This window comes from Pelobates fuscus, chromosome 9 (genome assembly GCF_036172605.1).
Source record: "Pelobates fuscus isolate aPelFus1 chromosome 9, aPelFus1.pri, whole genome shotgun sequence".
Taxonomy (NCBI): Eukaryota; Metazoa; Chordata; class Amphibia; order Anura; family Pelobatidae; genus Pelobates; species Pelobates fuscus.
The window spans coordinates 27,296,483-27,322,471 of record NC_086325.1 but is presented as its reverse complement, the minus strand read 5'-3'; the positions used below and the strand labels follow the sequence as shown (position 1 = coordinate 27,322,471).

At 43.5% G+C, this 25,989-nt stretch overlaps 1 protein-coding gene across 1 annotated transcript in view; it reads left to right on the top strand.

The window, feature by feature from the left end:
- The first annotated feature begins 2,585 nt into the window (after positions 1–2,585).
- LOC134572591 (class I histocompatibility antigen, F10 alpha chain-like) overlaps positions 2,586–25,989 on the top strand; it is a 57,761-nt gene continuing 34,357 nt past the window's right edge. The window contains exons 1-3 of the mRNA XM_063431647.1: positions 2,586–2,678; positions 20,118–20,369; positions 21,001–21,279. Of these exons, the coding sequence (XP_063287717.1) occupies positions 2,627–2,678; positions 20,118–20,369; positions 21,001–21,279 (583 nt within the window). The 5' untranslated portion in view covers positions 2,586–2,626. The remainder of the gene's footprint in view (positions 2,679–20,117; positions 20,370–21,000; positions 21,280–25,989) is intronic.

Genomic DNA, 25,989 nt, shown 5'->3' with positions numbered 1-25,989 from the left:
TGGATGGGTACCAAACTCCCACCACAGCTAGTGTTAGAGTGAGCATATCATAGAAAAGCAGACAGTGAATATTTCTCATTCAAGCCATTGGGGTGGACAGTTTGTAATGTCCTGATCCAGTATAGCTCCCTCTGTAAGAGCATCTTTTTGCGGTCGCCTCCCCTTCTGGGCATGGGAACATGATCGATGGCCATCAATTTCATAGATGGGAGAGTATGTCCTAATTCGAGGAAGTGTTTGGCAGCCGGTAGCTCGGATTTATTGTCCCTGTATGCCGTCCTAATGCTTGACCTATGATTCCGTACTCTTTCTCTCAAGGGTAGATCGGTCTTTCCGATGTAAGTAAGCCCGCACGGACATACTAGTTTGTAGACCACAAAGTCACTCGTGCACGTTAGACGATGTTGTATTCGATAGCTAGTGCCTGTGTGTGGATGGGTGAAAGTTTTACCTGGGATCATATGTCCACAGGTTACACAACCAAGGCAGCGATAGCAACCCAGGTTCTGTGCCGTTTTATCCTTCAGGTAACAGTGTATAGGGTCCGTCTTTACTAGTAGATCCTTCAGGTTTTTATTTCTTTTGTAACAGATCATAGGTGGTTGTTGGAAAATGGTCGGTAGCGTGACATCGTTTCTTAGTATTCTCCAGTTGTCATGGATAATATCCCTGAATTTCAATGATGACGTAGTATATGTAGTGGGGAACACCAGTCTCTTGGGCTGAGTCGTGGAAGATGAAGTGTCAATGGTTGTAAGGCATCTATTGAGGGCTTTCTGTAGCACATAGCTACTGTATCCCCGCTCTCGGAATTTGTGCCACATACTCTTAAGTTGTTCTTGAGCATTGTTGAAATTAGAATTATTTCGCAGCACTCGGAGAAATTGAGAATAAGGTAATGAGTTTTTTAATGCTGTCGGATGGAAACTATTTGCTTGTAATAGCATATTACGATCCGTGGGCTTGGAGTACAATGTGTAGGCCAGACTGGAGTCTACACGTGTTACTCTGACATCCAAAAAGTCCACTGAAGATGCATCCACCACCGCTGTGAGTTCTATATTAGACGTACAAGAGTTGATCTGTGCAATCATCTGTTCCACCTCCACTGCGTCCCCCTTAACTAGCATGAAAATGTCGTCGATATAGCGGACATATAATAGGATACGGTCTTTGTAGGGTTCCAAGATGTAGTTGGTCTCAAAGTTGAACATGTAACCATTAGCATACATGGGTGCCATAGCAGCACCCATGGATGTTCCTGCAATTTGTCTGTACCATTCAGATTCAAATCTGAAATAGTTTTGAGATAGGACAATGTCCAGTATTTCCAACGTGAATTCTATTGAAGGACCAGTGTAGTATGTGGACGTGGCTAGAATCGATCTCATTGCCTCACATGCCTGCTTTGCTTGGTCGTTAAATTTATTGATAAGCCCGTTCTGCCTTTACATTTAGTACTTTATGTACATTCTTTATCAAGAGCTAGATGTGTATCAAATATTTTGATAATGTAATAGATTGGGCGGATTGTTGGTGTTATAACCGATATACATATTATGCAAATGTCCCTCGAGCAGTGTTTATGTTTATTTTAGTTACTATGGACACTTTGGTCGCATAGCAACAGTCTCCCAATGAAGCTGTATTCCGGCCGATCACGTGACGCGGTAATGACGCCGACGCCACGTGATGACGTCACGCACGCACACGTGACCGACGGCGGAACCCGTGCGTTTTTCGGACCGGACAGACAGGGAGTGGGAGTGTATTCCGGTGGTGGGTAAGTTAATTGCTGGTTTTTATTTCTGTATATATGTGTGTACCAGTCTTGTATGTGTTAGTCCTGATGAAAGTCTGCAAATGGCAGACTGAAACGTCGATTTTTTTTATTTTACTAATGATTAAAAGTTAAATCTTAAATTGGAGTCCTCAGAGTGCTATCATTTTCTACCTTTCTACATTTTGGCTTGACAAGCACCGGGCAAGTATTTCCACTATATGGAGTGCAAGATTATTTTCCATATTTATATATATATATATATATATATATATATATATATGTATGTATTTGTTTAGTAGTTAGCTCCCTAAGTTGCTATCCTTAAATGTGGCAATTCCACATAAGGATAACATATAATGGAGTTATCTAATAAACAAATTTAAGAAAAGGGTTTTTGATGTTTTATTGTATAGATTATTTATGCTATAGAATTTATGTACGGCACAAGGCAATACCCCTGCGCTCAATGCCGCCCCGAGGAGCCAAAAGGTTGGACACCCATACTTTATAGCTTCAAATGTTAAAGATTCAAAGAACCTTTTTTGTTCTGCTCTTTTGATCTGAAGAATTATCTGGTTCTGGTTGCTTATCTGAGTGTAGAATCGTTGTTATTGGGCTCCAGCTTACTGCAGTTGGTTTTCTGAAATCAACATTTATTTATTTCTAAAATATTTTACCAGGAAAGATACATTGAGATTTCTCTCGTTTTCAAGTATGTCCTGGGTTGTTTGTAGTAGTCATTGCAAAGAAACGAAACTCTGTGCGAGTGTCAACTTACATTCAGTCCAGTTATATTGTTAGAACAGCCTGTGAAGTCTACTTCAGACTTTGACTCAGGAGAAGATGTTTTCAATCATTTTTCTGTTGAACCTGCAGGTCCATGGCCTCTATGCCGGTGAGTATGGCATATAGATTATTTCTATCCTAGATGTATGGATGTTACATAGGTTCTGCTGGTAAGACAGTGGGTGTAGTAATAATAATAATAACAATTATTTATATAGCACCTTTCTCCCAGTGAGACTCAAAGCACTTTTCAGTGCGTACTCTCTGAATTAACTGTATCGGCAGCTGTATAATAAAAGATGTTTTGATAGTACACATTTTATCAAAGGGCTGAGTTGACCTTGCTGGGATTTGAACCTGTGACCTTGTGAGGAGATGCTGATTGTTTTTGCTGCACGTGCACATTAACCTCCCAATGCTTTCCTATGGGAAAGCATTGGATTTGCTGAGATCGTCAATTCTGATTATCTCAGCCAAGGGGGCAAAGTGGGGGCGGGGTCAGCGCTGTGGAAGTTGGAACCCACGCGGTGCTGGAATAAAGGTAAGAAGTTTTCTTTATTTAAGGTGGGTAAGGGGAGACTGGGGACCTAAATAGTGATTTTAACACTATTGGGTTTCTATATTATATTATTATATAACTGTTGTGGCAGGCAAAGTAGCCGATCCTTTCGATTACCCGAGACCTACAGCATTATTCATTAAAGTGAGAATTGAAGGTGAATTTAAAGTGAATTTCAAATTTAACCCCTTAAGGACGCAAGACGGTTCAGGACCGTCATCGGCATTTTTGCGTTGCCGACCGACGACGGTCCTGAACCGTCCTAAATTTAAAATGTACTTACCCGATCGCCGTCGTTCCCCCGGCGGCGATCGGCGTTGCTCCCGTTGTGGGGAGACTGCCTGCAGCCCAGACAGTCTCCCCATGGCGGATTAGGACCCCTGGGGCCATGTGATCGCCCAACAGGGCGACCACATGGTCACAATAGGTGTCCAAGTATCTGCCTGCAGGGGGACTGTCTGTGCTGACAGGCAGTCTCCCTGCCAGTGTAAAATCATAAAAAAATTTAAAGTGAAAGGTAATAAAAAAAAAATATTATTATATATGTGTATATATATATGATATATAGACATATATTATACCTATATAATATATGTCTATATATCATATATAATGTCATGCTAAGTGTATTTTTATATTAATATGTACATATATTAATATAAAAATACACTTATAATTAATTTACACACGTATATATATAATATATATAATAACTATATATATTGTATATATATATATTATTATAAAATACGAATAATAAATAATTTAAATTAAATTAAAAAAATTAAAAATAATAATAAAAAAAAAAAAAAATTATATATCTATACGAAATGTTATTCTAACTGTATTTTGATATTAATATATATATATTTATATCAAAATACACTTAGAATGAAATTGTATATATATCTATGTATATATAAATAAATAAAAAGAATACGAACTATTCATATGTCCATATACAAAATGACATAAATAATTATATAAATATACACGTAGACTTCAAATATATAAATATGCATATATATTTAAATTCTACGTGCGTATTTATGTAATATTTTTACATAATTAAGTTATTTTATTGATTGCAATTTAAGGGACCTGCCTGCCAACCCAGGCCAAAAGTCTAGAGAATTTAATTTGCTAGCACTGTATTTTACCCTGTAACGTTCTACGACACCCTAAAACCTGTACATGGGGGGTACTGTTTTACTCGGGAGACTTTGCTGAACACAAATATTAGTGATTCAAAACAGTAAAACATATCACAGCGATGATATTGTCAGTGAAAGTGACTTTTTTTGCATTTTTCACACATAAACAGCACGTTTACTGATGATATAATTGTTGTGATACATTTTCCAGTTTTGAAACACTAATATTTGTGTTCAGCAAAGTCTCCTGAGTATAACAGTACCCCCCATGTACAGGTTTTATAGCGTTTTTGAAAGTTACAGGGTCAAATATATGGGTCAAATATTTTTACATTGAAAATGACCAGGTTGGTTACGTTGCCTTTGAGAGCGTATGGTAGCCCAGGAATGAGAATTACCCCCATGATGGCATACCATTTGCGAAAGAAGACAACCCAAGGTATTGCAAATGGGGTATGACCAGTCTTTTTTAGTAACCACTTGGTCACAAACACTGGCCAAAATTAGCGTTCAATTTAGTTTTTTACTTTTTTCACACACAAACAAATATGAACGCTAACTTTGGCCAGTGTTTGCGACTAAGTGGCTACTAAAAAAGTCTGGACATACCCCATATTGAATACCCTGGGTTGTCTACTTTAAAAAAAATATGTACATGTGGGGTGTTATTCAGCGATTTATGACAGATAATAGTGTTACAATGTCACTATTGATACATTTTAAAAATATATGTTTTGAAACCGCAATATCCTACTTGTACTTATAGCCCTATAACATGCAAAAAAATTGCAAAAAGCATGTAAACACTGGGTATTTTTAAACTCAGGACAAAATTTTGAATCTATTTAGCAGTTTTTTTCATTCGCTTTTGTAGATGAATAAAAGATTTTTCACATAAAAGTCAAAAAACATGTATTTTTTTCAATTTTTCATCATATTTTTTCATTTTTTAAAAATTAAATTACATGAGATTATATAAATAATGGTATGTAAAGAAAGCCCCTTTTGTCCTGAAAAAAACAATATATAATTTGTATATGAACAGTAAATGAGAGAGCGGAAAATTACAGCTAAACACAAACACCACAAAAGTGTAAAAAGATGCCTGGTCGCAAATGTACAACATCGCAAAAAAAGTCCAGTCCTTAAGGGGTTAAGGTCAGAAAAGTCGAATTTCAAACATTCTCTAAGTCAGATATAAACAAACAATACAAAGTCCCAGTATGTGACGACAAATAGACACCACCACACTCTAAAACACCTGTGTGATTACCTCTCTATTCACACATAAAGCAAAATATATACATACAGATTAGGTGGAGTGTAAGGTGGACCTTGGTTTCAGGTATTAGACAGCTGAAAATATATAAAGAGACACAACCTAGTGCAATATAGTCTGTATAATGATCGATAGGTATTGTACTCACAAGTACAGAGCCACCAACGTTAGGCTCAATGTTCTGGCTGGTGGGAATATTAGAAGGGATCCCACTCCCTAGCTGAACAGAATATGATTATATGCCGAAGATCTTCCACTCAATAATGTCCCAGGACATGAGGTAATGTTTAAAAAAGAATTTATTTTGAACGTAAACATAAAATAACGAGCAGTGAAAACTGTAAAGTCTTTAGTAAAATCAGATACTTGCAAAACGCGTTTCGCATGAATAGGCTTCCTCAGTTGCATAAGTTTCTTGTCCGGGCGTCCGTCTTATATGGCTCCCCTTTATCAATCTATTTCTCCTGTAACAGCCGCGGGTAACTTCCGTCGTCTTCCTATGAAGTGTTTCTCCGTCGTCCTCATTCTAATGATGTACTTCCGGTTTCGATCTGTGTTTGGAACGCATATGCGTTCCATTTTCAAAATAAGCTTTATTGTCCACTCAGTGAATATTAACACACCGGACTATAAATAAAAGACATAGAATGAAAAAAAGACATACTCACTTTAGTGAATAAGCCTGGTAATTGACAGTTACTTTAGCACTGATCGTTTAAGTTTCATCAGTGTACTTGAATCAAATTACTCAAGGGGAATATAACTTGATTTTATAAGCCCTTAAAACTCTGTAACTATTTCTCACATTTTTCCTCAAGTTTTGTTTTTCACCTTTAATTTTATTTTGTTGTGTGTGTGACTGCACTTATGATTAGATTATTTAACCCTTTAGTGACCGCGGACTTATCAGGTACGTCTAACAAAATATGGTCGTTAACGACCTTGGACGTACCTGATACGTCCGTGGGAAATTTGAGCGCTATAAGCAATCGTGATCTCTTCCAGCCGCTCTAACGGTATTGCAGCGATGCCTCGATGTCAAGACATCCTGCAATACCTCCCCAGACTGGAGATCTCCCTCCCCGGCCCGCATCCACCCTGCTGGCAGCCGGCAAGGGGGAGGGTCAGGGGCTGCCCTGGAAGAACATTGAACCAAAATGCTTACTTTAAGGGGTGACGTGCTTGTCATTGTTGATGACACAACAGACCCTCTCTCTGGCTACAGCCCCTATTACCCTGCTACAGCCAACCACCAGTGCCCCTCCTGAGATTTGGTTCTGGATTTGCCCCTGCTCCCACTGGGCTGCTGTAATTTAAAAAATGTCCTGGCATAATTATTTTCCTAATCTGACTTGCTGTCAGACCCCAAAAATGTGCAACAAATTAACAAACATGTTTCAGGTAGAGAATTGGTTCAAATCTAGTGTGCATTTAGGATGGCTGAGGTTATCCAATAGCCAATCAGCAGTTTATTTGTTTTAATTTATTCCCTTTAATGTTGGTTCTGCCATTCGCTGCTAACATTAGGCACACTGTCCCACTGATGCTTTTACAATACAAATGTACTGAGCAGGAAACTGAGTGTAATGTAATACATCTTAAATCATCTTTTATAACTTCGATGTTAAAGATCCAAAGGACCTCTTTTGTTCTGCTCTTTTGATCTGAAGAATTATCTGGTAGAGTTTGAGTATCAGACTGTAGAATGATTGTAATTGGGTTCCCGCATACTGCAGTTTCTTTTCCAGAATTGCGAATAAGGAAACGAAACTGTGTGTGTCAGTTAATGGGTAGTGTCAAATGACATACAGTCTGCTTTCAGTTCAACTCTGAGTTATTGTTCGTGTCTGCTCTGAGGTTTGACTCATGAAAAGATGTTTTCTGTCCTGTTTCTGGTAATCCTGCAGGTCCATGTAATCTATTCTGGTGAGTATAGCATAGACAAGTTCTAACCTTGATGGATGTTACCTGAGTTCTACTGGTAAGACGGAGGTACGATAAGTAGTTATTGTGTGTAGCAGTAGTAGTGTAATAGAGTATATCACCATTTGGGGGGCATTAACATGCTTCACAGGAGACACTATGTGTCTACATTTATTATTATTATATCAGACCTGCGTACTGTGATCGATCTCTAATATGTCTCTCTTCACCTGCCAAATTTATCTCAGACTCCTCTGACTACTCGAGAATTTCCTTTCTCTTTTCTCAAATTTTTCTACCACCTCTCCTTACAGACGTCTGGACTCTCTCTAACTGGAGTTTACCATCACCATTTCACTAAACCTCTCATCCTCCTATGTATTAAAGTGCTGTTTAGTGAGATTTCCCTCCAATATTAAGGTCTCCGTGTATATATCGCGGCTGCCTGCCGAGTCTGGACAAGTTTTTATATTTTATGATGTTTTTATAAGGTTATATTAACCCTTGTTTATCCGCGAGATTGGCAGCTGGCCCAGTAGGCTGTGAATATATCACATCTCAGTACAACTATTAAGGATACAGAGTGTGTAACACACAGAGGTTGGTTTCTCACAAAGTTTACTATTGTGACTGGTAAACAGGCTGATCCTCTCGATTACCTGAGACCTACAGCATTATTCACTAAAGTGGGAATTCAAGGTGAATTTATAGTAAATTTAACATTTAAGGTCTGAATAGCCGAACTGGAAACATTCTCTAAGTCAGCTATGCTTTCAGTTCGGCTACTCTGGCCTTAAATTTGAATTTTAACATGAATTGTCACTTTACCGAATAACCCTGCTAATTGACAGTTCTTTAGCACTGATATTGTACTGACAGCGAACTTGAATTAAAGTACGGAAGGGGACATTACTTAGGGATACATTTGGTTATATAACCCCTTAGGATTATAGCATAAATATTTCTCACATTTTTCCTCAAGTTTTGTTTGTTTCACCTTTTATTTTATTTTGTTGTGTGTGACTGCACTTATGATTCGATTATTTAATAAAGTGTTTATTTTTATTACTATCAATCTATATTGTGATATTACTTGTTCTGTAATCATACAGGGAAACAACAACGACAGAGAATTCAGTGGATATTCCCCTCAGCATTATTTAAATAAAGATCTCATTGTGTTTGGTTTCTAAGCTGCTTTTAAAATTAGTCAATGTTCCTGTTTGTGTATCCGCACACTGCCCCCTGGCTGTTAACTCTTTCACTGCTACCATCCAATATAAAAGTCATAATAATGACCGTAACCCATTTTCTGTGAGGATTTTATTAAAGACACGGAGGCTCATATTATGCATAACTCTTTCTTTATTTCCTCAGCAGCAAAGATAGAGGAATATAAATATTGTCAAAAAATGAAAGAAAAACTGTATAGGCATAACGGGTAGCCAATCACATGGTAGAGGAAGTGGCTATATAAGTCCTGTGTCTCCCACAATCCCCCTCTTTCTTTGCTGCTTCCTCAGACAGATAAGTACTTTTTGTTTCTCTCTGACTCAAATTTGATGATCGTTTATTTGTATGATATTTCATTGTATACTATTTATGGTTGTTTAGTTACCTGTTACCACTAGCGTTCCCCCTGGGACCCCCTTGGTGCTTTTCCCCCCTACCCAGGGATTTCTGTAACCTGCCTTTTTCTATCCCCCTCGTGCTCCCGCACGACTCCCGGCTCTGTGCTTTTGCCGCAACCGCTCTGTTGTCGGCCGCGGCTGCGCACGCATCCCTCCCCGCTCGCGGGCGGGCTCGGCGGATCGGGTGCACGAGCCCCTTCCCCCGCCGGGTGCCCAGTCGCGTGCGCCTTCCCTCACGTGCGGCGGCCATCTTGGGCGGACCTCGATCCTTCCCCTGTGCTGCCGTGCGGTCACCTTTGCTTTGCCGGGTCCCCTGGGAACGCTAGACGGTCTGTGTGTTTCGTTTTCTGTGGGTTACTCAACCCTTTGCTCTTCTTCATCCACCTTAGTGTCATTTAGCAGTCTTTAATTGCCCACTGCAACTTTGCAGCATGCAGGATAGGGAGGATGGGCCTGCGGGTCCCCCTGGGGACTTCCACTCAGACAGCGCTGAGGGCGCTATGGCCTCCCAAGAATTTCAGGCCATGCTGGAAGCCACTATGGCCTCCTCCATTCAGAAGGCTATTGCCTCGGCCATGGGAGCTGTTACTACTTCCTTTTCACAATCAATGCACTCCCTGGTTTTGCCTACTCTGGCCTCCCCCGCCCCTACGGGCGTGGGGTCCCCCTCCCCTGCTCAGACTGTGCCTGGAGCCCGTAAGGCGAAGGCCAAGTCCAAACACGTCGGCTCCCACTCCTCGATGCAGGTTCTACCTGCCATGACTGACACGCTTGAGGCGGTCACAGATGGCGCGCACCCCACGCGCAAAAGAGCCCCTGGCCGGGCTAAAAAGGCTAGATTATGGAAACGGGCTAGAGCCCTTGATGATGGGTCGGATACCGACCGGAGTGTGGAGGAGGAATCCGACTATATGGAGTATGACTCCTTTGGTGATGATGATGTGTCTGGCGAGGATTTGCCCCTTACGGGCGTTAACCCATCAGAGTCCTCCGCCAAGACCCGGGGTCCAGTCTTAGGCCCCTCCGGGGTTGACAACACTATTCTTGATCCTCAGGGTAACCCCCTGTTCGACCCAGACGACCTACGTCACCCCCGGTCCGCTGAATGGGTCCCCCCGGATCATATTGCCCAGTATGTGGCCAAACGTATCCGCACACCCCTTTCCAAAGAAGGCCGCAATAAGCTGCGGGCCGAATGCCCTCGCCCTTCTCTCCCGGGCGCTGCGGGTAAAACACCAGATATTGACCCACAGATTGCCCAGTTCCTGGGTAAGTCGGGCTGGAAGCCCAAAAAGGGCCTTGACAATTCCCTGAAGGGATGCCAGGACAAGATCCTGGACACACTGGGGCCCCTCTCGAAGCTCTATGAGCTTCTAGATACTGCTAAAACTGGGGATTCAGTTTTGGACGTGGACGTGGCCATTGGTTGGGTCCAACGGGCCATATGCTTGCTGGGGAACGCCAATACGGCGATATCTGCGGAGAGACGTAAGGCGATATTATTAAAAATCGACCCTAAACTGGCCACTATGACTGTGGCGGAGCCTGACCCGACTGAAGAGGGTTTACTGTTTGGTACCTCCTTCGTTAAAGACATGGGGTCGTATGTCAAGACCTTCACGGCGATTGACAAGGCGCAGGCGAGCATGAAACGTGTGTTCGCGCCTAAGGTTTTTGGAGGGGCCGGGCGTAGCAGGAACCGTCCACCCGGCCGGGGTTTCCGAGGCGCATTTCGCGCTACCAGAGGTTCCTTTTTTCCCTCCCGGGGATTTCAAGACCAAAGAACCCCTCCTTTCTTCCCAGCCAGAGGTCGGGCTTGGGGCTCCAGATACCCCCGCAGCGGTGCCACCAGCAGACGTCCTTACGGTGAGTACCCTTTCTTTCCCTCCCGTTCAGGTAGCAGGGAGACTGGCCTTATTTTACCGAGAGTGGGCGGAGCTCACCTCGGATGCTTGGGTTCTGCAGTGTGTAAAGGGGTATCGCCTAGATTTTGTTTCAGTGCCTGTCCAGTTTTATTCCCCCAGAGAACTGTCCCTTCCACGGGAACAAGACGAGATGATCTCCGCGGAGGTCGGAGAGATGCTCTCCAAGGGCGCTATAGAGGAACTGCCGTTCGCCGCCAAGGGCTTTACGAGCAATCTGTTCCTAGTGCCCAAGAAAGGAGGCGGAGTTCGCCCTGTAATAAATCTTCGTCCCCTCAACGCCTTCCTGCGTTACCAACACTTCCAGATGGAAGGTATACACTGCCTCAGGGACCTTCTGCGCCAGTCGGACTGGCTTGCCAAACTAGACCTGAAGGACGCTTACTTCACGGTCCCCATTGCTCTAGAATTCAGAGATTATCTCCATTTCACATGGCACGGGCGGCGTTGGCGTTTCACCTGCCTGCCTTTCGGTCTCTCTTCGGCCCCCTGGTGCTTCACCAAGTTTCTGAAGCCTGTGGTGGCGTTCCTCCGTACCCGAGGGGTTCGCCTCATTGTTTACCTGGACGACATTCTGATTTTGTCCCAATCGAAGGAGGATCTCCTTCTACACCTGGAATGGACTACCACCCTGCTACAGAAATTGGGTTTCCTGATCAACTGGGACAAATCGGTCCTAGATCCCGCCCAGTCCATAGAGTTCCTGGGGTTCAGAGTGGACTCCGTCCAACAGTTCCTGTTCCTACCAGGTTCCAAAGTGAAAGCCATTCAGAAGGAGATTCGAAGAGCTCTGCGCGTCGCAGATTTGTCCATCAGACAGCTGGCGAGAGTAATTGGCCTTCTCGCGGCCTCTATTCAGGCGATCTTCCCGGGCCCACTACACTACCGGGCCCTCCAGCGACTCAAAGGGTCACACCTTCGGTCAGGTCACTCCTACGAGTCTCGGATACGCTTGGACGCAGAGTCCAGAGACGAGTTGGTGTGGTGGTTAGCACACATGGAGGCGTGGAATGGGAGAGCCATCTTCGGCTCCATCCCGGACGTGGTGATCGAATCAGATGCCAGCTTACACGGCTGGGGTGCTCGTTGTGGCGACGTTTCCACAGGAGGCAGATGGTCCGACGTGGAGAAATCGTTGCACATCAACTGCCTGGAGCTCCTGGCTGGAGCTTTCGCGATCCGCAGCCTTACCCCAGGACGGGCGAATTGCTGCGTTCTCCTCAAGATGGACAACGTATCAGCGGTCCGCTACATAAACCACCTGGGGGGTACGAAGTCCAAGATGTTGGCAATTCTGGCGAAAGACTTCTGGCAATACTGCCTCTTCAACAACGTCTCGGTGACAGCGGAACACATCCCGGGACTAGACAATTCGGGAGCGGATTGGAATTCCAGACACTTAAGAGACTCTGGAGATTGGCGTCTACACACTTCGGTGTTCCGAAGCCTGGACATGTTGTGGGGAAAGTTCCAGATGGATCTGTTCGCATCTCGTCTGAACACTCAGCTACCGAAGTTCTTCAGCTGGAGGCCGGATCCGGCAGCGGTGGCGACCGATGCCTTCCTTCAAGACTGGCCACGGGGCCTGCTATACGCATTCCCTCCATTCAACATGATAGCGCGCACGATCTCGAAACTGGTTCGCCACGACTGTTGTGTAGCGCTAATCACCCCGCTTTGGAGATCTCGACCATGGTTTCCCCGCTTGATGGAGTTGTCGATCGATTATCCTCGGTTGATTCCAATCTTCCAGGACCTCCTTCTAGACCCGGATGGGAACCCACACGAACTAGTATTACAACGCCAGCTACCCCTGATAGCATGGTTCCTTTCAGGGGACCTTGGATTGTCCCAGGCGTTCCGCAGACAACTCTCCTACTCCTCGATAACGCTTGGGCCCCAGGCACTCGAACTGCCTATCGGGCTTCATGGAGATCGTGGTCTGGTTGGTGCTTGGAACGGGCAGTGGATCCCGTATCTGCCCCTTTGCCTTTGATCCTAGAGTTCCTCACGTCCCTGTTTGACTCAGGCAAGGCGTACCGCACGATTAACCTCTCCCGCTCGGCTATCTCGGCCGGACACAGGGGTTTGGATGGTTCCCCTGTCGGCAGGCATCCTTTTGTATGTCGTCTTCTCAAGGGTATCCGCCTTGCTCGTCCTCCTCGGCCTCGCTTCTCTGCCTTTTGGGACGTTAACATGATGTTGCAGTTCCTCTCCTCATGGTACCCTAATCAGGAGCTGTCTTTGAAACGCCTGTCATCCAAGTTGGTGATGTTACTCTGTTTGATCTCTTGCAAGAGGGTCTCTGACGTCAGGGCCATGGATTGGGACGCCATTGCATTCACCCCAGAAGGCGTTACTTTTGATATATCCAGGAGGACTAAATCTGCATCCAAGTCCTTTTCGTATCCCAGGTTTCCTGGCTGTCCGGCGCTCTGCCCGGTGGATTGCCTCAGAGTTTATCTGGATGTCACGAGTTCCCTTCGCTCTGCTGATCTACACGATTTGTTCATATCTTTCAAGTCGCCTTATCAACCGGTTTCTACACCTACCCTGGCACGTTGGATACGTGAACTATTATCCTCTGCGGGTATAGACACCTCTGTGTTTACGCCCCATTCTGTACGGGGAGCGATGGCTTCTAAAGCCTCCTCGGTCGGATGTCGTCTGGAGGATATCATGCGGGCGGCAGATTGGTCCAGAGAATCGACTTTTAGAGATTTCTATTTCAGACCTATTGAACACATCGCATCTCGAATAGTTGCACAGCTTTGAACTTGCATAATATGAGCCTCCGTGTCTTTAATAAAATTCCCAGATTTTACTAGTAACATGACGTAAAGTCATGATTTTATTAAAGACACGGAGGCGAGTATTATTCCCTCCCGCCCTCCCGGTGTGGAATGGGGATACGAGATGCTTGAGACTCTACGGATTTTTTCCTGTTCAATAGGTATGTATTGATTATGTATTGATTATGTATGTTTATTTATATGATTGGATGGTTTGATACGTCTTTTATGTTCACTAATTATTTATCCTTGTATTTCAGAATCCGGTTTCTTGTTTGTGACTCCTTATGAGGCTGTTTGGTAAGTCTACAGTTTTGAGTCTGGAAATTACCATATTTCTCTGTCTTTTTTAGCTTGATGTTGTCGCATTGTTCCTGTTTCCTGTGCTGATCAAGTGGGACATCGTTTCTTCTTACCTGGTCTTCGGTTTTCGCAAGAAAGAGGGGGATTGTGGGAGACACAGGACTTATATAGCCACTTCCTCTACCATGTGATTGGCTACCCGTTATGCCTATACAGTTTTTCTTTCATTTTTTGACAATATTTATATTCCTCTATCTTTGCTGCTGAGGAAATAAAGAAAGAGTTATGCATAATACTCGCCTCCGTGTCTTTAATAAAATCATGACTTTACGTCATGTTACTAGTAAAATCTGGGAATTATTATTATATTGCTATCTCGTTCACAGAAGGGTTGCATTGCATCCCCCAGCTTCTGTTAAACTACAATTGCCATAATTATCTGCCAGCCATAGTCTTTTGTAAGGTGCTTAATGCACAGCTTCGCTCAGTAGCAGCATTTGAAAGAAACCAAAGCAAGAAAGGACCAATAGTGCACTATGGTAGTAGACGGTATAACTTATGACACATAAATCTACAAATACCAACTCACATTGTATAGAGCTATAACCCGCTCTGGACAAAACAGCATGCCATGGAATTATACCCCCGCTTGCAGGATATCCCTCAGGTGCAGAGGGGTAGCTAGAATCCACCGGAACCCGGTGCAAAAATTGCCCTGGGGCCCCCTCCCATGTGTCTCATTCCCTCCTTCCCCCGTGTCTCATTCCCTCCCCACAGCCCCCCCATGTGTCCCATACCCTCCCCCCAAGCCCCTCTATGTGTCTCATACCCTCCTCCCCCCAGCCCCTCCATGTGTCCCATTCCCTCTCCCCTCAGCCCCTCCATGTTTCCCATACCCTCCTCCTTCCCAGCCTTTCCATGTTTAACATTTCTCCTTCTCTCCCCTCCCCGTGCCCCATTCCTCCCTCTCTCCCCCATCTCCTCCATGTGTCCCATTCTTTCCTCTCCCTCCCCTCCATGTGTCCCATTTCTCTCTCAGACTCCCTTTCTCCCCTCCCTGAGTCCGATCTCTCCCTTCCCCTCCCTGTGCCCCATTCCTCCCTCTCTACCCCTCCAAGTGCCCCAATCCTCCCTCTCTCCCCATCTCCTCCATGTGTCCCATTTCTCTCTCATACCCCCTCTCTACCCTCCCTGAGTCCGATCTCTCCCTTCCCCTCCCTGTGCCCCATTCATCCCTCTCTTCCCCTCCATGTGCCCCATTCCTCCCTCTCTCCCCATCTCCTCCATGTGTCCCATTCTTTCCTCTCCCTCCCCTCCATGTGTCCTATTTCTCTCTCATACCCCCTCTCTGAGTCCGATCTCTCCCTCGCTCCCTTCCCCTCCCTGTGCCCAATTCCTCCCTCCCTCCCCCATCTCCTTCATGTGTCCCATTTCTCTCTCATACCCCCTCTCTACCCTCCCTGAGTCCGATCTCTCCCTTCCCCTCCCTGTGCCCCATTCATCCCTCTCTTCCCCTCCATGTGCCCCATTCCTCCCTCTCTACCCCTCCCTGTGCCCCATTCCTCCCTCTCTCCCCATCTCCTCCATGTGTCCCATTCTTTCCTCTCCCTCCCCTCCATGTGTCCTATTTCTCTCTCATACCTCCTCTCTCCCCTCCCTGAGTCCGATCTCCCCCTCTCTCCCTTCCCCTCCCTGTGCCCAATTCCTCCCTCCCTCCCCCATCTCCTCCATGTGTCCCATTCTTTCCTCTCCCTCCCCTCCATGTGTCCTATTTCTCTCTCATACCTTCTCTCTCCCCTCCCTGAGTCCGATCTCCCCCTCTCTCCCTTCCCCTCCCTGTGCCCAATTCCTCCCTCCCTCCCCCATCTCCTTTCCTCTCCCTCCCCTCCATGTGTCCCATTTCTCTCTCATACCCCCTCTCTCCCCTCCCTGAGTCCAATCTCTCCCTCCTCCCCTCCATGTGTACCATTCCTCCCCCCCCCCCCCCCCCTTCATTGATTAGTGAGAGCTCAGTGTGTTTAGCTTCTATTCATCTTTTCAAGTTAGTCAACATTCCTGTTTGTGTATCCGCACACTGCCCCCTGGCTGTTAACGCTTTCACTGCTACCATCTAATATAAAAGTCATAATAAAACCTTAACCCATTTTCTTTGAGGGTTATTATTTAATTGCAAAATAGCTTACTAAAGTGTTGCATGGCTTCCTGCAGATTCTGTTGAACTACAATTCCCATAATCCTCTGTCAGCCATAGTCTGCTGAATTCTCACACTAACCCCTCTCAGGTGTAGTTAGTGTAAGAATATGTAATTGCAACAAGGACACAAAAAGAAAATCAATAATTGAAGTTACTGTTTGTTTTGTTGCTGTGTGCCTCTGTAATGTGATATGCATTGTGCATGCTCCACAGCAATAACACCTACAAACTGCATCATGAACATAGGCGTGTATTTGTATGAGATGTCACTGTGTGTGTGAATGCAGGGTTATTTTTTCTATAGAGTGTTAGTTTGTGCTTTATATGAATGCAGAGGTGTGTGATTGGAGAGTTGGTGTATGTGTGTGTTAATAAATGGGTGCCAAGGCATACGCTATGGAATGTAAGCTTGTTTGAGCAGGGTCCTCTCCAACCTATTGTTTCTGTAAGTTTTTTGTAATTGTCCTATTTATAGTTAAATCCCCCTCTCATAATATTGTAAAGCGCTACAGAATCTGTTGGCGCTATATAAATGGCAATAATAATAATAATAATATAGCGTATTTGGCACCTTCACTCACTCAGACACAGAAACCCACACAGACACTATTAACCCTTTAAGACCGGAGGGCGTACTATTACTCCCTATTTTAAGCGGCTCTAAACGCCGCCGGGTGTAATAGTACGCCCTCTGTTTTTTTCTTACTTACCCGGTCACCGGCGATCCCACACCGGCGATCGCGGTTGGGGGGACTCCAAGGGAGCCCCCAGCGGCACGTCCTTCCTCCTGGGGGGCCCCGGCCATGTGAGAGTGAGGTCCTTGCGAGGACCTCACAATCACATGGCCAGGTTAGCTGGCTCAGGCATTGCCAGCAGGGGGACTGACTGTAATGACAGTTAGTCCCCCTGCTGGCTGAATTCAAATAAAATATAATTAAAATAAGTTTAAAAAAAAAACAATAATATACTTAGATCATATATATATATATACACACACACATACACTGTCTAGGTGTATTTTACTATTAATATATACATACTTATATATATATATATATATATATTAATAATATCAAATTACATTATCAAATTAGACTTATACTGATTAAATATATATACAATTATTGTTATATATATATTTATATATAATATAAAAACATATGTAAATACGTTAAAAAAAATAATAATTAAAAAATATATAGATGTGTGATATTTCGTTCTAACTGTATTGTGATATTAATATATATATCAAAATACACATAAAACAAATAATATATATCTATATACATAAATATAGTGCTAGCAAATTAAATTCCCTATACTTTCGCCATGGGTTGTCAGGCAGGTCCCGCTAATTGTAATTAATTAGGATACCTAATTATGTAAAAATATGACAAATATATGTGTAGAATTAATATATGTATATATATATATATATATATATATATATATATATATATATAATTTTTTATATATAATTTGTTTTAATATTTTTATTTATATATAGTGATATATACGTATATATCACTATATATAAATAAAAATATTTAAAAAAATGATATATATATATATATATATATATATATATATATATATATATTCATATATTAATTCTACACATATATTTGTCATATTTTTACATAATTAGGTATCCTAATTAATTACAATTAGCGGGACCTGCCTGACAACCCATGGCGAAAGTATAGGGAATTTAATTGTCTAGCACTATATTTAACCCTATAACTTTCCAAGACACCATAAAACCTGTACATGGGGGTACTGTTTTACTCAGGAGACTTCGCTGAACACAAATATTAATGTTTCAAAACCGTAAAATGTATTACAACGATGATATCGCCAGTAAAAGTGAAGTTTTTTGCATTTTTCACACACAAACAGCACTTACACGGACGATATTATTGCTGTGATACTTTTTACTGTTTTGAAACACAAATATTTCTGTCCAGCGAAGTCTCCCGAGTACAACAGTACCCCTCATGTACAGGTTTTATGGTGTTTTCAAAAGTTACAGCGTTAAATATAAGGCTTGTGTTTCATTTTTTTCACATTAAAATTTGCCAGATTGCTTACGTTGCCTTTGTGACCCTATGGTAGCCCAAGAATGAAAATTACCCCTATGATGGCATGCCATTTGCATTAGTAGACAACCCAAGGTATTGCAAATGGGGTATGTCCAGTCGTTTTTAGAAGCCACTTAGTCACAAACACTGGCCAAAATTGGTGTTTTTTGCATTTTTCACACACAAACAAATACTAACGCTAACTTTGCCCAGTGTTTGTGACCAAATGGCTACTAAAAAAGACTGGACATACCCCATTTGCAATACCTTGGGTTGTCTACTATTGCAAATAGTATGCCATTATGGGTGTAAATTTAATTCCTGGGCTACTATACAGTCTCAAAGGCAACGTAACCAATCTGGCGAATTTCAATTTCAAATGTAACACGCTATATTTGACCCTGTATTTGAATTCCCAAAACACCATAAAACCTGTACATAGGGGGTACTGTTTTACACGTGAGACTTTGCTGAATACAAATATGTGTATTTTATTGCAGTAAAAACAAACAGTATTATGACATTGACAGTTAAAATGTCATATAGAACTAAAAAAATAACAACATTTCTTATTTTCTCCCATTGTTTTCCTATTAAATTATGTTTCATAGCTAAATATTTAATATTAAATGAAAGCCCTGTTTCCCTTAATAAAATGATATATAATAAGGGGGGGTGCATTTAATATGAAAGAGGTGAATTACGGTTGGACAGACATATAGCGCAAATGCCAGGTTTTGTTTACGTTTTGTTCTGTTCACAACGCGTACATTTGGCTCAGTCCTTAAGGGGTTAAACACATATACATATTTACACCTTCAAAAACATGCAATTATACCTTCAAAACAGAAACACACACACAGACACACTATGAAACGCTAAGAAATAGTAAAATGAGCATTAATTGTGTATTCTGTCCTCTGAACCCACTTCACTCCTTGAAACGCTCTGTGTCTGGCTCCTGGCTGAAGCCTCTGCTGAAACTGAAGGTAGAGGATCAGCTCCCTCCCTTGCCTCTAAAAAATCTAAAAATAAGTCTAAAAAAAAGTCCAAGTTAATGTTTAAAACTTAACGTTTCATTTCTAATCTTAAAACTGGCCACTGGGAGTCACAAAACTGCCCCAGTTAGTGACACAGTGCTAAAGCTACCAACCTCTATGTATTGTGAGTAACTAAGTTTCTTAAAGGAAATTAAACTACAGCTTCTGAAATAACTGGGTAACAATATCTTTAACTAATTATTTTATCTGCTGTGTTTAATTCTCTTTCAAGGAAACTACAGCATTAGGAATACAAATGTGTAAATGTCTATTCCTAACATTATAGTGTCTTGTAGCAGTTTAGTTAACTGCACCCCACCCGATTGGTCTGGACGCCTCTAGAGTCTCTTTAAAAGCCTACGGCGTTATTCACTACAGTGAGAATTAAAAGTGAATTAAAAATGAATTTCAAATTTAAGGCCAAAATAGCGGAATCGGAAAATTCAGCTATGCTTTCAATTGAGCTACATTGGCCTAAACTCTGATATTCGTTTTGAATTCTCACCTTAGTGAATAACTGATACCTTTTCTCAGTATATAGAACGGTGCTACTTTCAGCATTGTGTGACTGCTTGGAACATGCTAGTGACCCCTAGTGGCCATTTATAAAATAAAATGTAAGTTTTAATGTCATTACAGACTTTCCTGCATCTCAATATTTTATTTTCAGGCCACTCTCTCCAGTATTATCACACGGCAGTCTCAGCTCCAGGACATGGGCTCCCACAGTACATTTCTGTTGGCTATGTGGACGGGATACAGATTAAAACATACAGCAAAAGCCGGGCTGTTCCTGTGGCTCAGTGGATGGAGAGACTGGGACCCGATTACTGGGAGGGAGAGACACAGAATGGCAAACATGCAGAGGCTGTATACACACAAAATGTGATGGTAGCAATGGATCGCTATAACCAGACTGGAGGTGAGACATGTGGCAATATTAAAGTGCAGACATTGTTTATGTGTTTAATATCACAATGCATCCATCCATACTGAGGGGTATACAGTGTATCAGTGTGAGATAGCTGCCAATACTGGTGTAATATATTAATACAGAGATAGCCCTATAGCACAGCAATGCCAGCTGATAGAAATACATCTGTTATATAAACTAATATAAATCCAGCTTTAAATAGTAAATGCATAATGTTACTTCCCATAAGGGGCTCAATGCATAGTGTGTGTTTACATTGGATAAAGACAGCCCCTCCTAAATATAATATAATTACCCAACTCATTCTGTCATCCTCATTGGTTATGGAAAGTGAATGTTATCAAAATAAATACAGTCAAGAAAAGCTGTGGGTTTATGATTTTATGAAAATAATCAAATACTTGTTAACATAATTAAAGGGACACTATAGTCTCCAAAACAGCTTTAGCTTAATGAAGCAGTTTTGGTGAGGTTACAGGAACAACTCAACACAGGGAAGAGGGGATCACTACGAGGGGTGTAAAGTAAATAATAGCAATGGGATACATGCATGATACCTTAATAATCCCTGTATCACTCTCTGTGTAACCCCAGTGTAACATGTCTGTGCTGTTTGCAGGTCTCCATACATTCCAGGAGATGTACGGCTGTGAGCTGAGGGATGATGGCAGTATCGGGGGGTACTGGCAGTATGGATATGATGGGAAGGATTTCCTGGCTCTGGATACCGAGCGTGGGGTTTATATTCCGGTCACAGACCAGGCTCAGCGCAGCGCACAGAGATGGAACAGTCCAGAGGTGCGAGCGGGGGACAGAGCCCAGTATTACCTGCAGACTGAGTGTATTGAATGGCTGAGAAAGTACATTGAGTATGGCAAGGAGGAGCTGGACAGGAGAGGTGAGCACAGAGTATACTATCTTACAATCTGCAGTGTGCAGAATGCTGTACGTACACCTCCCATAGCACACAGAGCTGTATACATGGATCCAGATATAATGTTATTTACAGGCAGGTTAGAACATGGGCAGTCTAACCCGGACTGTAACAAGGTACAAGGTACAAGGTATGTATATATCTAGCACAATGTACTGGTCACATGGTATCAATATGGGAGTGAGCGCATCATCCATGGTCATCTCTGACACAATTTGCTTTCAGGATAGATTATAGATGATGCTGGGAGAGATACACAGAGCTTCCATACATTTACCTTGTAATCAGAACTGATCATGTATAATGCAGGGGGGGAGGATTTATGCCACGCCATGGCACATCATGCCAAGCCCCCCCTCATGTGCCCCCCAAATGCAGGCACTGTATCAAGGGCAATGTGTTTGTTTGTTTTTTAATAATTCCTGGTAAAGAACAATAAATCCTCCACCCGGGATTACTTAAAAAACAAAACAAAAAAACATTGTGGTGGGGGCGGGGCTTAATGTGGGGACGGGCTCAATGACAGCAGGGGAAGGGCTAAAGGTGCCAGAAGACATCAGTCGGCTGGTGCCAGGGTAACTGCTGCACAGGAAGGGGGAAGCAAGAAGGAGTCCCTGCTTCCCCAACATCCAGATTCCAGGAGCTGCACTGCCTCCCTTTCAACCCATAATATACACAGGTAAGTGTGTGTGTGACTGTAACTGTGTGTGCCTTTGTCTGCCTGTGTGTGCCTGTCTGACCTCTGTGTTTGACTGTCTGCCTGTGTGTGACTGTAACTGTGTGTATGTGACTGTCTCTGTGTGTTTGACTATCTGCCTGTTTGTGACCGTGTGTGTGTGTGTGACTGTCTGACCTCTGTTTGACTGTCTGTCTGTATGTTACTGTAACTATGTGTGTGTGACTGTCTGCCTCTGTGTGTGCGGCTGTTTGCCTGTGTGTGACTGTAACTGTATGTGTGTGACTGTGTGCCTCTGTGTGTGTGATTGTGTGTGCATCACACTCTGCCTGTGTGTGACTGTAAGCCTGTGTGTGTGATTTTTCACATAGGGCACCTAAAGGCCAAGGCGGGCCCTGGCTTTATCTGTCCCAAAGTGCCCGCATCGACGTCCCCAGTGCTTCCTCCTGTTTTGGAGGAAGCAGTTCATGGACCCCCAAGGCAGACGTCTGTGAGCACATCAGAGGCGGCGAGGGAGCTGTAATCCTACCGCTCTGCTCCCTCGCGAGCCATCTACTGATGCCGGGAGCCAAAATATGACAACATACTCTGGCTCCCTGCATCAGTAGACATCCCGCGAGGGAGCAGAGCAGGAGGATTACAGCTCCCTCGCCGCCTCTGACGTACTCACAGCCGTCTGCCTCACAGCAGCCCCACTAGACCCCAGGTACAGATCCACTCCAGCTCTCCCAGAGGCAGGGAGGCTGGGTGGACAAATTAAAATAATGAGTAATTTGTGAGTGTGTATGAGAGAATGTATGTGTGTGTGTCTGTCAGTGAATTTTTGTGTCTGTCTGTGAATGTCTATCACATCAGTGAGAGTCTGTGTTTGTCATTGAGTGTTTGTGTGCTTGTCAGTGAATGTGTGTGTGTCAGTTAGTGTATCTGTGTCTGTCAGTGAATGTGGGTATGTCAAATCAGTGAGAGTCTGTGTCGGTCAGTGACGTCTGTGTGTTTGTCATTGAATTTGTGTGTGACTGTCAGTGTGTATCTGCCAGTAGGTGTGTGTTTGTCAGTGTGTGTGTGTGTGTGTATGTATGTCAGTGAGTGCATGTGTCTCTGAGAGGGTGTTCGTGTCAGTGTGTGTTTGTCAGTGAACGTGTTTGTTAGTTAAACAGTGTGTGAGACAATGACTGTCAGTGAGTGTGTATCAGTAAGGGCATGTTGTCTGTTAGTCTGCCCATCCACACTGTCCCCTTCCTACACACTGCCCCCCACACTGTCCCCTTTCTACACCCTGCCCCCCACACTGTCACCTTCCTACACCCTGCCCCACCCACACTGTCACCTTCCTACACACTGCACCCCTATACTGTCACCTTCCTACACACTATCCCTCCCCTTCCAGCCCACAGGTAAGAGGCAGGGAGGGGGGTTAAGTCCAATTTAATGTAAAAGGCTCACACCCCAGCACTTATCCAACACTACATGCACTACACAGACACTACTCACACACTACATCCATTACAGAGACACTGAATCCACCACACACACACACTGTATTTAATATACACACTGCATACAATGCAAATGACATCCATGACATGGATGGCGGAGGGGGGGCACATGGTTATATGGCCACTGATTATAGATGATGCTGGGAGAGATACACATTTACCTTATAGTCAATGCTATCAGCTATGGGTAAAAACGTAATTATTACAATATTTGCTGATCTAGACATGCTGCTCGCTATTCAGACTGTTACTATTGTTATCAGGTTAAAATGAGACTGTGTTATGTTATTTTTATGTCTTAAACGTCAGCATTTAATTTATTTATGAACATCACACACTGCAAATGTTTGTGTTCATCAATTCCCATGAAATGCAACAATATTTTACTAACATACTAAATGTACATTAATTGATCATTTGAAGAACTATTTGCCTGTTGGCAATGCTAGCAGCCAGCAAGCAAATAGTTATAAACCCTTGGCAATCCATGGGTTAATTATCTGGCTTGCTAGCCAGCTGCAAAATAATAATAAAACAAAATAATAATAAAGAAATAAACCTTATTAAGGTCAATAAGACCCCCATATTATATGACTGCCATGTGGCAGGTAGGGGGCATATCTACTAAATGAATAAAACTAGTGACTGGGCAGCCAATGTAATATGAGAAGGGGGGACATAGTCCAACCCTTGGGTCCGAGATGGGGAACTTGAAATAATGTGGCGTGAACAGATCACTTTCCACCCCTCTGCTCAGCTGTGGCCAGCGTGTAGGGGCTATTACATTTAAAAAAAGTCATTATACAATTACTGGCACAGTCCAACTCCCCCACACTCCTTGGTTGCTAGGGATCCCTAAACCCCTACACTCCTCGCTTAAATTAAATAAACCTTACCTCTCCACTAACCCTAATAATTGTGAGGGCAGCCATTAAAATAAATATATGTGACGGACCGAGACCGGCCGTACGCCTGCCCACAGCGGACCCTAAGATTCTTCCTCCACGGATTAGGCATAGAAGTCCCAGAGGATTTCCGACTCCCCCACAGAGGCACCCAAGCACTGGGTCAATTGCCCAGAGAAGAGGCAGCATTGGACGGCGGTGCTCCTTGAGGGGTCCAAACGGACCTTCCTTCCAATAAAATTATATAACTAACGGACAGAATTAAACAACCATTGACCCCTCCCACAAGGACCTAAACACTGAGATACCAACCCAAGTCACAGACGACACGAGGAACGTAGACAACAACACAGAAAACAGACTGATATAGAGAACAAACAAACAGAAGACGAAATATTATCAAACAAAAAAAAAACAACAACAAAAAACAAAAAAAAACTGAAAAATACAAAAAAAAAAAACTATGATAACGATAAAATAACAGGAAACATGAGAATGACAACCCTACGACATAAGACAGCACCCAGGGGGATAGGGGTAAGAAAGACAAAGAAAATAAAAGACCTAAGAAGAAGACTAAATTACAAGGGGAGGAAAATAACAAAAAAAAGAAAAAAGAAAAAAAAAAAAAAGACACACAAACCAAGATCACACTGCAGAGCTGGAGACGACGGAGTAAGAAGAGAGAATGCTCAAGTAAAGAAGTGACATTTCCCTGGACTGCAAGAGAACTAAACGCATCACAATGAACTCTGACTTTAATAATGAACATTTACAACCAGGACAGCACCGGTGTTCACCGGGGAACAGGACTATGACCCAGAGTACATCTCCAGGCAAATCATTGGCGGATCCAGGGGGGGGGGCAACGGGGCAATTGCCCCCCCCGAGATTCCCCCCTGCCGGCTAGTGCAGGGCTGGCATTGCCCAAGCGCTAGCCCTGCAATGTGCCTGCGGATCGGGGAGAGTGATCAGTGATCTCCCTCCCCGGTCCGCAGGCACTGTGCTGACAGCCGGCAGGGGAGGGAGGGAGAGAGGACCCGGGAGCTGTTACCAGCAGCTCCTCCGGGTCCTCCTCTCGCGAGATTTGGAGCGTTGCCGCGGTTACCACGGCAACGCTCCAAATCTCGCGAGAGTGAACTCTAGCCCTGGAGCGCGGGCTAGAGTTCACTGGAACCACTGGACCACCAGGGATTCCCCACTGGGACCACCAGGGATCCAGAAATGTCTCCTCCTCAATAAAGGTAATAAGGGAGGGGGGGCATAAATATATTTCATTAAATAATTTATTTATTTTTTTCATTAAAAAGCCTCCCCCCTCCTCCCCTCCCCCCCATGAGGGGGGCATAAATATATTTTATTAAATACATTTTTTGTTTTTTTTTATTAAAAAAGCCCCCCTTCCCTCCTCCCCTCCCCCCATACACACTGCCCCACATACACACACTATACACGTCACACACTACACACACTGACCCCATACACACTACAAACACTACACACACTGCCCCACATACACACACTGACCCCATACACACACTGACCCCATACACACACTGACCCCATACACACACTGCCCCACAAACACTGCCCCATA